Source organism: Chrysemys picta, chromosome 10 (genome assembly GCF_011386835.1).
Source record: "Chrysemys picta bellii isolate R12L10 chromosome 10, ASM1138683v2, whole genome shotgun sequence".
In the NCBI taxonomy this organism is placed as follows: Eukaryota; Metazoa; Chordata; order Testudines; family Emydidae; genus Chrysemys; species Chrysemys picta.
The window spans coordinates 36,370,009-36,382,622 of NC_088800.1; the positions used below are offsets into that span (position 1 = coordinate 36,370,009).

At 39.5% G+C, this 12,614-nt stretch overlaps 1 protein-coding gene across 9 annotated transcripts in view; it reads right to left on the reverse strand.

Annotated features, from left to right (window-relative positions):
• SCAPER (S-phase cyclin A associated protein in the ER) overlaps positions 1 to 12,614 on the reverse strand; it is a 524,758-nt gene that overhangs the window by 157,641 nt on the left and 354,503 nt on the right. For all 9 annotated transcript variants that reach the window (XM_065558411.1, XM_065558415.1, XM_065558414.1 and 6 more), the window contains one exon: positions 11,618 to 11,683. In XM_065558411.1, the coding sequence (XP_065414483.1) occupies positions 11,618 to 11,683 (66 nt within the window). The remainder of the gene's footprint in view (positions 1 to 11,617; positions 11,684 to 12,614) is intronic.

Consider the following 12,614-nt stretch of genomic DNA (forward strand, 5'->3'; position numbering starts at 1 on the left):
ACTGTGGGGCAGTATAGACAAGCCCTAGGAGTGAAATTTCCAGCCCCACATGCTAATAATTTACTCCTGAATTGCTTATGTTTAAGGCTAAGATTTGTCACAGATATTTTTAGTAAAAGCCACAGACAGATCATGGGCAAAAGAGAAAAATTCATGGAAGCCATGACATGTCCATGACTTTTACTAAAAATATCCCTGACAAAATGGGGATCTGCGGGTCCTCACACCGCCTGAAGCGGGGCAGCTGCGCTGGGGTTAGGAGCAGCCTGCAGCATCTGAGGGCTGCGGGGGTACTCCTGCTGTCTGCAGCTCTGGGGATCCCTCGCTGCCTATGGGGGATGGGAGTTGTGGGGTTCCCCCGCTGCCCTCAGCCACCTGGAACTTGGGGGTTCCCCCACCATGGCAAGGAGTGCAGGGTTCCCTGCCGCCAGCGAGCTTGGGGGTTCCTCCGCTGGCAGTGGCCAGGAGCGTGGGGGTACCCTGCCTCCTGGGAGCTGCGTGGTATCCCACCGCTCACAGTGGCTTGGAGCTCCAGGGACTGCCAGAGGCAGCGGGGGACCCTGCAATTCCCAACCACTGCAGGCTGAAGTCACGGAGGTCGCTGGAAATCTCAGATTCTGTGACCTCTGTGACTAAATCATAGCCTTACTTATGTTCTATTGTCTGCTAATCCATTGACAGGAAAATGGTACAGTATGTGGTCTTATTGGGAGGACAGAAGCAGAAATGTTCTCTGCAACCGCTAAATCCTGGATGAGTTATCTCAACTCCAGAAAGTCTTTAAACTGATTTTTTGGGCAAAGGAAAGATGGTGCTCTCTTTACTTAGGATTGTTTTGAAGAACCAAGGAATTTGTTTGATACAGTGGATTGTGCTTGAATACGGAATTTATCATTGGTATCAACAGATTAGGAGAAATTGTAATGTTTGCTCCAGTGTTTATATGGACATAGCAGCCTTTCCAAATTCATCTATCCATCTATTTCATGACAATATTTACATTCTTTCTGTCCTGAGTTCTGTGTTCCTCCACTTTTTCATACTAGAAACTACAAACACCTAGGCAAAATTCACCGGGCTTCACAAAAAGGGATGCCACAAATACAGTATATGTCTTTTTAATCTACAATGATTTACATCTCACCAAATAAGATTTTAGTATTAACCACAAACATGAATAATCCAGATTTTAGAAGAAATATACATAAAGCACATATGGGTGTGGCTGACTGGGAGGTGCTACCAAAATATAAATACTAACTAAATAATAATTTTAGTAAATAAAAATATATTGACATTTTTACCATTCAAATGCCAAAATCAGGGCTGCTCATGTAAAAGGTTTTATGCTATATAATAGTAATAAATAAGTAATAAATAAAAAAAATCCAAAATATTTTATAACAAGAGTTTCTTTGTGCTATGGGCTAAGTATTTTTAGTAGGGCTGTCAAGTAATTAAAAAAATGAATCGCAATTAATCGCGTGATTAAAAAAATGAATCACAATTAATCGCACAGTTAAACAATAATAGAATACCATTTATTTAAATATTTTTGGATGTTTTCAAGATTTTCAAATATACCGATTTCAATTACAACACAGAATACAAAGTGTACAGTGCTCACTTTATATTTATTTTTTATTACAAATATTTGTACTATAAAAAAAAAGAAATAGTATTTTTCAATTAACCTAATACAAGTACTGTAGTGCAATCTCTTTATCATGAAAGTTGAACTTAAAAATGTAGATTTATGTACGAAAAAACTGCATTCAAAAATAAAACAACGTAAAATTTTAGAGCCTGCAAGTCCAATCAGTCTTACTTTTTGTTCAGCCAATTGCTCAGACAAACAAGCTTGTTTACATTTGGAGGAGATCATGCTTCTTGTTCACAATGTCACCTGAAAGTGAGAACAGGTGTTCTCATGGCACTGTTATAGCCGGCATTGAAAGATATTTATGTGCCTGATGTGCTAAAGATTCATATGTTCCTTTACGCTTCAAACACCATTCCAGGGGACATGCATCCATGCTGATGATGGGTTCTGCTCAATAACAATCCGAAGCAGTGTGGACCGATGCATCTTCATTTTCATTATCTGAGTCAGATGCCACCAGCAGGTTGATTTTTGTTTTTGGTGGTTTGGGTTCCATAGTTTCCACATCGGAGTGTTGCTCTTTTAAGACTTCTGAAAACATGCTCTACACCTCATCCTTCTCAGATTTTGGAAGGCACTTCAGATTCTTTAACCTTGGGTCGAGTGCTGTAGCTATCTTTAGAAATCTCACATTGGTACCTTTCTTTGCGTTTTGTGAAATCTGCAGTGAAAGTATTCTTAAAATGAACAACGTGTAATGGGTTATCATGTGAGACTGCCATAACATGAAATATATGGCAGAATGCTGGTAAAACAGAGCAGGGGACATAGAATTCTCCCACAAGGAGTTGAGTCACAAATTTAATTAACACATTACTTTTTTAACGAGCGTCGTCAGCATGGAAGCATGTCTTCTGGAATGGGGCCAAAGCATGAAGGGGCACACGAATGTGTAGCATATCTGGCATGCAAATACCTTGCAATGCCGGCTACAAAATGCCATGCAAATACCTGTTCTGACTTTCAGGTGACACTGTAAATAAGAAGAGGGCAGCATTATCTCCTGTAAATGTAAACACACTTGTTTGTCTTAGCAATTGGCTGAACAAGAAGTAGGACTGTGTGGACTTGTAGGCTCTGAAGTTTTACATTGTTTTGTTTTTGAGTGCAGTTATGTAACAAAAATAAAATCTACATTTGTAAGTTGCACTTTCAGAACAAAGAGATTGCACTACAGTACCTTGTATGCGGTGAATTGAAAAATAATATTTTAGCATTTTTTCAGTGCAAATATTTGTAATAAAAAATAATATACACTTTTATTTCAATTACAACACAGAATACAATATATATGAAAATGTAGAAAAACATCCAAAATATTTAATAAATTTCAATTGGTATTCTATTCTTTAACAGTGCAATTAAAACTGCGATTAATCACGATTTTTTTTTTGAGTTAATTGTGTGAGTTAACTGCGATTAATCGACAGCCCTAATTTTTAGTAGATTTTACATACTGGAAACGAAAAGGAAAAAAGATCTATGTCAACATTCTTAGACTAAGCTTCATTTCTAGAGAAAGGCCTTAAGAATACTGATTTGTCAAGTTATTTTCACCATTTCTACAGATTAACTCAATAAAATCTTGGATGTATACTGCACACACCTAAAGGAGAATTAATATGGACAGACACAGGTCTAGTGTCTGTCCAACTGATGTACAGGTTTACAAGGGAGCGGGAGGTTGCAATGAACCACATTCTTTTTCAGGAACTAGCCAGAATCCAAATGGGAAGCATACATCTTGCTCCCTCCTATTGCCCCAGCAGGAACTATGAAGAGGGGTAGGAAAGGCTTTGGTGGTACCTGCCCTGGCACAGTCAGAAGGGGGTGTATATTGTATCCTCTTAAAGGATTGTGTATTAACTGGAGATTTATTTACTCTTTTTTGGCTCCTTTATAGTTTGCACAGCTGTTTGGAAAATAACAAATTCTACACAAATATTTCCAGCATGTGGGATTATCTGCTTCTTTCCACTAATTCCTTTAAAATGGAGGTTTGTCTCTGAATGTTGCCAATACTTTGGTCTAATGTCTTATAATTGGCCTAAATAGTAACTTATGTATTAGACCAAGAATGGCCTAAATATCTTTCTCTTCTGTGAGTCAGATGGTGCACTGGGTGGCAAACAAGACTATACTGTAATATAGAGCAGTGGTTTTCAAACTTTTTTTCTGGTGATTCAGCTGAAGAAAATTGTTGATACCTGCAACCCAACGGAGCTGAGGATGAGGAGTTTATGGTGTGGGAGAAGGCTCAGGGCTGGGGCAGGGACTGGGGTGCAGGAAGGGGTCAGGGCTCTGGGCTGGGGGTACAGGCTCTGGGGTCGGGCCAGGGATGAGGGGGTTGGGGTGCAGGAAGGGGCTCAGGGTTGGGGCAGGGGATTTGGGGCATGGGGCTGGGGCACGGGCTTACCTTCGGCGGCTCCTGGTCAGTGGTGCAGCTGGGGTGCAGAGGCAGGCTTCCCGCCTGTTCTGGCACCGCAGACCGCACTGCACCCCAGAAGCGGCCAGCAGGTCTGGATCCTAGGCGGAGGCACGCAAGCGGCTCCGCATGGCTCTCGCCTGCAGGCACCATCCCTCCACCACCAGTGTGGAGCAAGTGCTCGGGCAGCACACGGAGCCCCGTGGCACCCCTGCCTATGAGCTGGACCTGCTGCTGGCTGCTTCCGGGTAGGGACTACTAGTTTTACGACTAGTTTTTACTGGCCAGCTGCCAGTGCTAAGCAAGGCGACCCAGTGCCTTGGATTCTGCAACCCAGTACTGGGTCGCAACCCAAACTTTGAAAATCATTGACATATAGAATGTTTAATTTTTGGCTATGCAAGAATGTATCTCAGACAACATATCCCATTTCTTCTGTAGCAGACTCTTATTAGAGTTTTTCTTTTTAATTCTGTCTTCCCTCTCTATTTAATCCTCTTTTCAGGATAATGACAGCTTAAATTTCTGTAGTGTTCAGCATGTGCCTTTTTGTGATAGTTGTTTTTTTTTTTTTTAGAGGAGTTTAGAGACAATTTTACAAACCTGCAGAAAGGCAGTGTTAACTAGTGTTATCTAATGGTTAAAGCACAAGACTGGGAAGATTTGATTTCTGTCCCAGCTACTGACTCACTACATCAATTGCAGTATGTCTCAACATTTTCCTCTGCCTCACTTTCTCTATTTATGTAATGGGGTTCATAACACTTTGATATCTCACATGGTGTTTTGATGCTTAATTTTATACTGAAAACTCTATGGTCCTTGGAAAAAAGGTGCTAAGTAAGTGCAAAGTATAACTTATTTTGTGATAACCTACTTCCCCCTTCCTTAAATCTGTCTGCTAGTGCAGCCTTCTAACAGATATTACAAAGGGAATGGGATGGATGCCATGTTGTTGTAGCTGTGTCGGTCCTAGTATATTAGAGACAAGGCGAGAAATATCTTTTATTGGACCAAACTTCTGTTGGTGAGAGAGACAAGCTTTTGAGCTACACAGACCTTGAAAGCTTGTCTCTCTCACCAACAAAGGTTGGTCCAATAAAAGATATTACCTCACCCACCCTATCTCCCTAAGATAATAGGTATCCATGTAAATGTAACTTTAATAGGCAAGTTTACTGGATGAAATGCTAAATTATTACATCTAAACTGATCCACAGCATAAAAATTAACACTATAGGAGCCACAGGAATCTGTTCACCTTCAACAAATAACCAAAAAGAGCACCCATCAACAAACAGCTGTATGAAGCTAACAAGCGAACAAGTCAACTGGGAATAGTCTCCCTGCTGCAATGATAGCGTTCATTTGCTTGGAAAAGTGTCATTGGCTGCACAAATTAGTGGACAGGGCAGAGCACCTAAGGAATAGGTAGTATTCTGGGACCGTTTCCCTCAGCTTTAGGGGACAAAAGCTGCTCATCAGATATGCTAGAAATCTCTACTGGCCATCTTCTAAACTTCTACTTGTAGCAAAGAACTGCTTTGAGTCTTCTGACAATCCCATAAAAAACAAAACAAAACAAAAAAACAAAAAAACCACCACTTTAGAGTCAGTACTCTGGAGCCCACAGAAGTGCACATTTCATACCTGCCAAAGCAGCATCGGTCCAGACTGCTGACTAATATTAATGTCATCCAACTATTTAATGTGCTGTTTAGAAAACATTTGATCCAGTGCTTGGCCAATGCAAAAAATTGTGTAAAACTGCGAAATGTAAACTAACAGCAGCTACTAAAACAATCTGTGAACTGCAACAGGAAACTAGTGGTCCTTGCAACACTACTGTAGTTTAATCATAAAGATGGCAGGTAAAAAGCTTTTCATGTCAAGACCCTACATTTGGGGTCCTCTCTTTCTTCTGCAACATCTGCTGACATCATTAACACCTAAAGGAAGGTAGGGAACTGCATTCCTTCAACTGCTTTAGTTGATGAAACCACTAACAGTTGAAAGGAAAACACAGATCTAAGATCTTAGCAGATACATATAACAAGAAATTATTTTCAACTTCTTTGCTCTAATGTAGATTTATTTGTAATTTTGAAGTCTACACATGTAGTCTGTTAATGATGCAAGGTCTTAAATAGCCTTTGAGATTTAAAAAAAAAATTTACTGTTCATCTTTAGGAAAAGTTTCTTTGTTTATTAATATAATTCCAGCCTAGTCAGATTATTTAAAACCTTCTTTTAGAATAAACAGAAAATATTGATGTTTGTTTTGTAAGAGAGAATTTTTTTCAGATCACATATTATTACAGACATTAAAGGTGGCTAAGAATCTGTCTCACATTCCTTTTCAATACTAGCATTCCCAGTTTTTTACCCTTTCACTCCTTGATATGCCATGTCTCATTACCTCAGCAGATTTTCTCAGAGCCTGCGTTGGATAGATTCTAGACTCTTATTACTGGCAAGAATTCACTTTTTGTCCGCCAGGCACAGTAGCACGGTTAATATTAGCTCCCAGTAAAATACTCTGTGTTCTGGCTGAAAGGATAAAAATCTAACTTTTTAAAAATTTCTCAGTAGTATGATAATGTTCCACCCTAGACCTACTGTTGCTCTGTTCCTTTCTTCCAGTTTGTTTTTTCAACTATTGTACTAGGTAACACAGGGCCCTATGCTTAGCTTAATAGCAGTATAATCTTTCCTTTTAACTTTTTCCTTTGTTAAAAATGTCTTTTTACACTAGAAAACCACACTGATCCAGGCTTTAGTGTTTGCCTCATGAAGTTTCTTGTCTTCTCATTCACTCTTTTATTGATGGATATAAAGTTACCTTTCCTAGATTATTTGTCTTCAGTTCTGGTAAAGATTTGCTTAATTTCCTGGCACAATATATGATGTAAGCTCTGAACTGAGCTGTTGGTTGACTCATAGGCAGTCTTCTATTCCCTCTTTCACAAAGTATGTTCAAACTGGAGTTCCTATTGCTATTGCCTTGACCTCAGAGCAACTGGCAAATACTTAAGTCCTGATGCTGGATAGTTAGATATTTTATTTTTGAAATGTTAACTGCTTTCAGGCTACTGTGCTGAAAGGTGGCTTTCTGACTAAACTGGATTTGAGCACTACCTTGATTCCAGAAGATCTTTCAGAAACAGAAGTCTCACACTGCTATTTTTCTGTAGGTCTGTGTTCACGTTTAGAATGTGGGCTGCATTCTGCCCAGCATCAGAGTGATGCAAAAATCACACAAATCGGCAGGAAGTTCTAGAGGAACAGAGTTTCCTGGCACACAAGGGAATATGTCCACTGTTTCCCGCTTAAAAGGGTGTAGTGTATGCTCACCCACTTTGTGACAAGTTGGCTCTGCTGCTCCTTCTTCTCAAGCCTTCCCTTCCCACTTTGAGGTGGCTTGCAATTCCAGACTCACATGATCCCTACACTCATGAGTGCAAGAACCATGATTACGCTCAACTTCCATGAGGGGCATAAGCTCTTTTCACCCACCCATCCATTCTTGTCAATCCATTCACAGTTAGGAATCTCAGGATACCATCTAGTCCTACATTTTTCAGATATCTATTTAGACGATAATCTAACAAAGTAATCCTACAGACTTTTTAGAATTCAATCCGACTTTATGTACTGCAGATGCATAATGTTGCAATTTGAGCATAGCCTGGGGAACCACAGTAGAATACTATCAGGGTGCTCTAACTTGCACTGGAGACTGGTCTGGCACCAGGACAGGGCCAGACAATAGGATTCAGCCCTAGAGACTTTTATTATAGGACTCTGGCAACACCTGTTTTAGTTTGGAACATCATGACATAGTTAAATATACTAGACTGAACACTAGTCTTCTGCCCCCTAAATTTCCAACTGAGAGACTAAATCTCATCAATTTCCGAGCAGTTAAGGGTTATTGTCACTAGTGTCAGTGCTGTAATACAGAACTGATGTAATATAATTTTATTATATAGTAATTACCACTTCTACTATTTATTTATTGTTAACTATCAACAATATGCTCTGTGTCTACATAATACCTGTGTATAGAATAAGCCACTCATCAGTATTCAGAAAACCTAGAATACCTAGCCACATCTTCTAATTTTTCTGGTATTATATGCTAAAAATTGTTAATTTAGTAAACACTTCTTCTTTTGTATGGCTGGTGTAGAGCACCAACTACAATTTCACCTGAAGCTGATTGAGCCAAAAGGCTACATCAGGAGTAGCAGAATTTATTGCAGCAATGCCTCCTTCATATTTATAAATTGGGCAGTAGGTGGTGATATGTTCGATGGTCTGTCATGGGGAATCACACTTGCACACCAGGGAGTCCTTGATTTTCCATTTGTGCATTAGATATCCGCATCTACCATGGTTGGTTAGAATTCGGTTCAGTGTTGACCAAGATGACCGTGGAAGGGATCTGGCACAAAGTGCTTATTTTTTAAGTCTTGTGTAGCCCAATTTGCTTTCCAAGCCTCCTTCTGATCATAGCCTGATTGCATGAGACTTAACGAATGTTCCCAGAAAGGCTTGCAGGACCCAAGATGTTGTGGGGGGTGGGGGTGGCGTTGTCAAGGTCTTGGTGAATAGGAAGACATCTGTTTTCCTGGATTCACTGAGCTTTGTGGAATGTTGCAGCAGTTCGTGATATTGGCGGGGGAGCGATGTTAGACAGGATAGGTAGCCATGGTGTTGGAGTCGACTTAAGGGTTCCCATGATGCACCACATCACTGTATTTAGCTGGGTAGCCACGAGACGTGTGTAGTTGCATCTGCTCCATACCAGTGAACAATATTCAGCTACTGAACATACAAGTGTTATTGCAGATGTTGGCAACACTGATGCAACCCAGGTTATACATGCTAGTTTCTGGATTATGTTGGCTCTCGTTTTTATCTTTGCAGCTATCTTCTCAAGATGACTACGGAAGGAGAGGGTGCGGTCAAGCTTCATTCTGAGATATGTTAGAGTGTAATCGTGTAGAGTGGAAGATGGCAGCCTTCACGGAGCCCACTCTGTTAAGTGAGAATTCACAACGAATGCCATCAACTTGGCGACCGAACATCGCTCAGTGATCTCCCAGTTATCAGAGCAGCAAGTAAACACTAAAAATGATTTATTTGTTTCTCCTCAGTGAGGACTAGTCAAGTGCATGGGGTGTATTTTTTGTAAATACTTGCTATGAATACCTGAGCCATTGAAAACGCTGTCAACATTCTAGAAGAATTTATAAAACTTCACAGGCTTCCCAACAAAAATGCTGTACTCCACCAGGAGTAGAATGACCGTCCAGGAATAGGATTCCTGCAGAGTTTATAAGTTCTTCAGACACAAGAGATATAAAAATAAAGAAGATAAACAAGAAAACAGGTGAAACGAGAAAAATCAGATTAAAAGAAGAGAAGCCACAGGAGCTAATGAGGGACTGAGGCTGGTGAGTCCAATGAAGCAACAACAACAACAACAAAAATTATAGTTAGTTCAAGTCAAAAATAAAAGGAAATTTTCAGGTGAAAAATCAGGGGATTGTTGAGTTTGTGCTGTGGTACAGCTGAACCAGATGACTGAAGGCACTATGATTTATCAGTGTGTCAAGGAGAGCCAGGCACATGCCCACCCTGCTATTGGCTGATAATCAGGCTTTAACTATGAGTTTCCTGGCAGCCACACACAGGAAGCAGAGATCCAAGAGTGCTAATCTGTCATAATACTTACTCTAATTATTAAGAAATGGAAGTCAACAACAGTACCCTCTATCCCAGAGCATTTTTGATGTGCCATTGATGGAGATGCTTAGTAATGGTCATCACTGATAAAATCACATGGAAAATGGGAACAATTTGTTGATTATTATTAGCAGTACAAGGCAATTAATATCAGAAGTTCAGAGTACAAGCAAGGGGGAAAAGACAATGTGGTTAAGTAGAACCTGCATAACTAGCAGCTGACTAATAATTTTGTTCACAAAAAGTACCCAAAAGTCTGAGTTGGCTGTCTTTTCTAGTTGCTATTTGACTTACTTAGATTATATGTATTTATATATTACTTACCATAACAAACTAGGGAAATACAACCTAAAGGGAGTTACTATAAGGTGAGTGCATAGCTGGTTGGAAAACCATTCCCAGAGAGTAGTTATCAGTGGTTCACAGCCAACTGGAAGGGCATATCAAGTAGGGTCCTGCTCTGTTCAGTATCTTCATCAGTGATTTAGATAATGGCAGAGAGTACACTTATAAAGTTTGCAGATGATACCAAGCTGGGAGGGGCTGTCTTGGAGGATAGGTTTAAAATGATCTGGACAAATTGGAGAAATGGTCTGAAGTAAATAGGATGAAATTCAATCAGGACAAATGCAAAGTACTCCAGATTTGAGGGCTGGAACACACCCTAATCTCATGTGTCACTTTTTATACCACCTCTGAAAAGTTTTCCAGGCCCTAATGTACATTTGAGATCAACGGTTTATATGGAAGGCCTCAGTCTGGGCAAACCAGGCTTCTCTAGAAGTTGGTTGAAGGAGCAACTACCAGGGCTACTACTGGGCAAACTAGTGATTTCATCAACAAACTACTGCAACTACTGGGCAAACCTGACCCAGCAGAGCAGGAACATTCTCTTTCCCCTCCTTATCCTTAGAGGGGTCTGCAATGATGCTCAGATAGCAAAGAAGAGATCTACAACAGGAATGGAGATATGAGATGCAGGTTGCCAGAATCATCTTCTCTATCTGTGTGAGCAGCCATCCTGATTCTTGGCTGAGGGAGCCTTAAACAGAAATTCCGGTGGACAGAGTAGATTATGGAAGGGACTGCAAAATTAAGCTTCAGTAGTGGTACAAACAATTTCATTTCTAAATAGTTTTCTATACTTACCTCTTCTACATTACAATCCTATTTTGAGTGCATGTTTGCACAATCATTCTTCCAGCTGGTGGTCTCCAAAACATTTCTGACTCCTTAACTCGTGTTAATTCATTGAGCTTGCATATCATTTTTAACTTCATTGCAACAAATTTCCTGGTCCCCAGCTTCCTAGATTTGCCTATCAATGGGTTAATAATATATATGTCTACAGAGACAAGTGGCCAGATCACCACTCAGCTGGCGTACACTGGTGAAGCATCACTGAAGCCAATGAATATCTAGCCCAAGATACGCTGCCAATGGCAAAATTCCTTGTGAAATAAATGAAAACCCCTGAAAAAACTCTTTTCTCTCTTATGGACATTATATTGTACTGTAGCCTGATTTGGGTCACTGGAACCTAAAATGTTGGCCCCCTGCTAACCTCTTTGCCTATTGTGTGGAGATGCATATTTTGCATCTTATCACTGAAGTGGTTATAGCGCTGACTTTCTGTGTTAGGAACTGATCTGCAGTTCAAGAGGACAGTATACCAAGTATTGAATGGAAAGCTTACCACATCGACCCCTACGGAAAAGTTGCAGATGCACGTCTACAAAAAACACAAACAACAAAGTATACAGTTAAATACTTACTTTGCTTTGTATGGTGATTCAGAGGTGGCATTTTTTGCTTCCATTAAACTTTCATATTCTTTAGCCCTGAGGGAAAAATATTAATCAACATTGATTTTTCTTTAATTATTCAATGTTTGAAAACCAATTAGACAATTCTACTATGTGATTTATTCAGCTTCATGACACTGTACAAGTCACTGGGCATTTCTGAAAATCAATTTTATTGTAAGCCATTTTTGTCTTTTCATCAGCCATATTTGTTCCTAAAGAACAGCCAGTGACTTCATATGATTATTGTTACTATAACTTCACCTGTTGTGTATTTAAGATATTTTAAGCTGATTTTCAAAATCATAACAAATGGAATACAAAACAATGGTTAGAGAAATATTATTTTTATCCTGAAAATATCATTGCAGATGAAAACATTACTAATTTTGACATGTCTAATGAATCAAAAGACAAATTTATCACAAGTGTTATAATATACATTCAAATTGTCCATTACATTTGAGGGTCCAATTAAACCTTCTATGAAACACTAATGACAGTACTATAACAATGTATTTCATGAGACATACAACTCTAAAATAAATCTCTCTATGAATGTCTGCTTTACTTTGGGAAATGTAAGCAGGACTCAACAGCGTAAACCTGTTTAGACACTTAAAAGTATTCTTGTTTACATTGGCCACATGCCAAAGTAAAAGAAAATTTGAGACAATACTTCTTTACCACTGCTTAGTGTGGCTCCAGCTGGACTGGGCCAACAGGTGATAAACATCATCAGTTCATCAACCTAAGTCAGGATTCATTGCAGTGATTCATTAACATTTAAGATATTTGGTAAAACAAATTTAGACACTATGGTGATGCAGAAAATTTAAATTCTCACTTCTTACAGACAGAGCCCTATCGTAAAAGAAATATCCAACAGAGCAGCTAGAAAATTCAGCTTTGGACCAATTAGGAAAACTCTACATTGACTTCATATTCAGAAAGAAAATGATGGCAT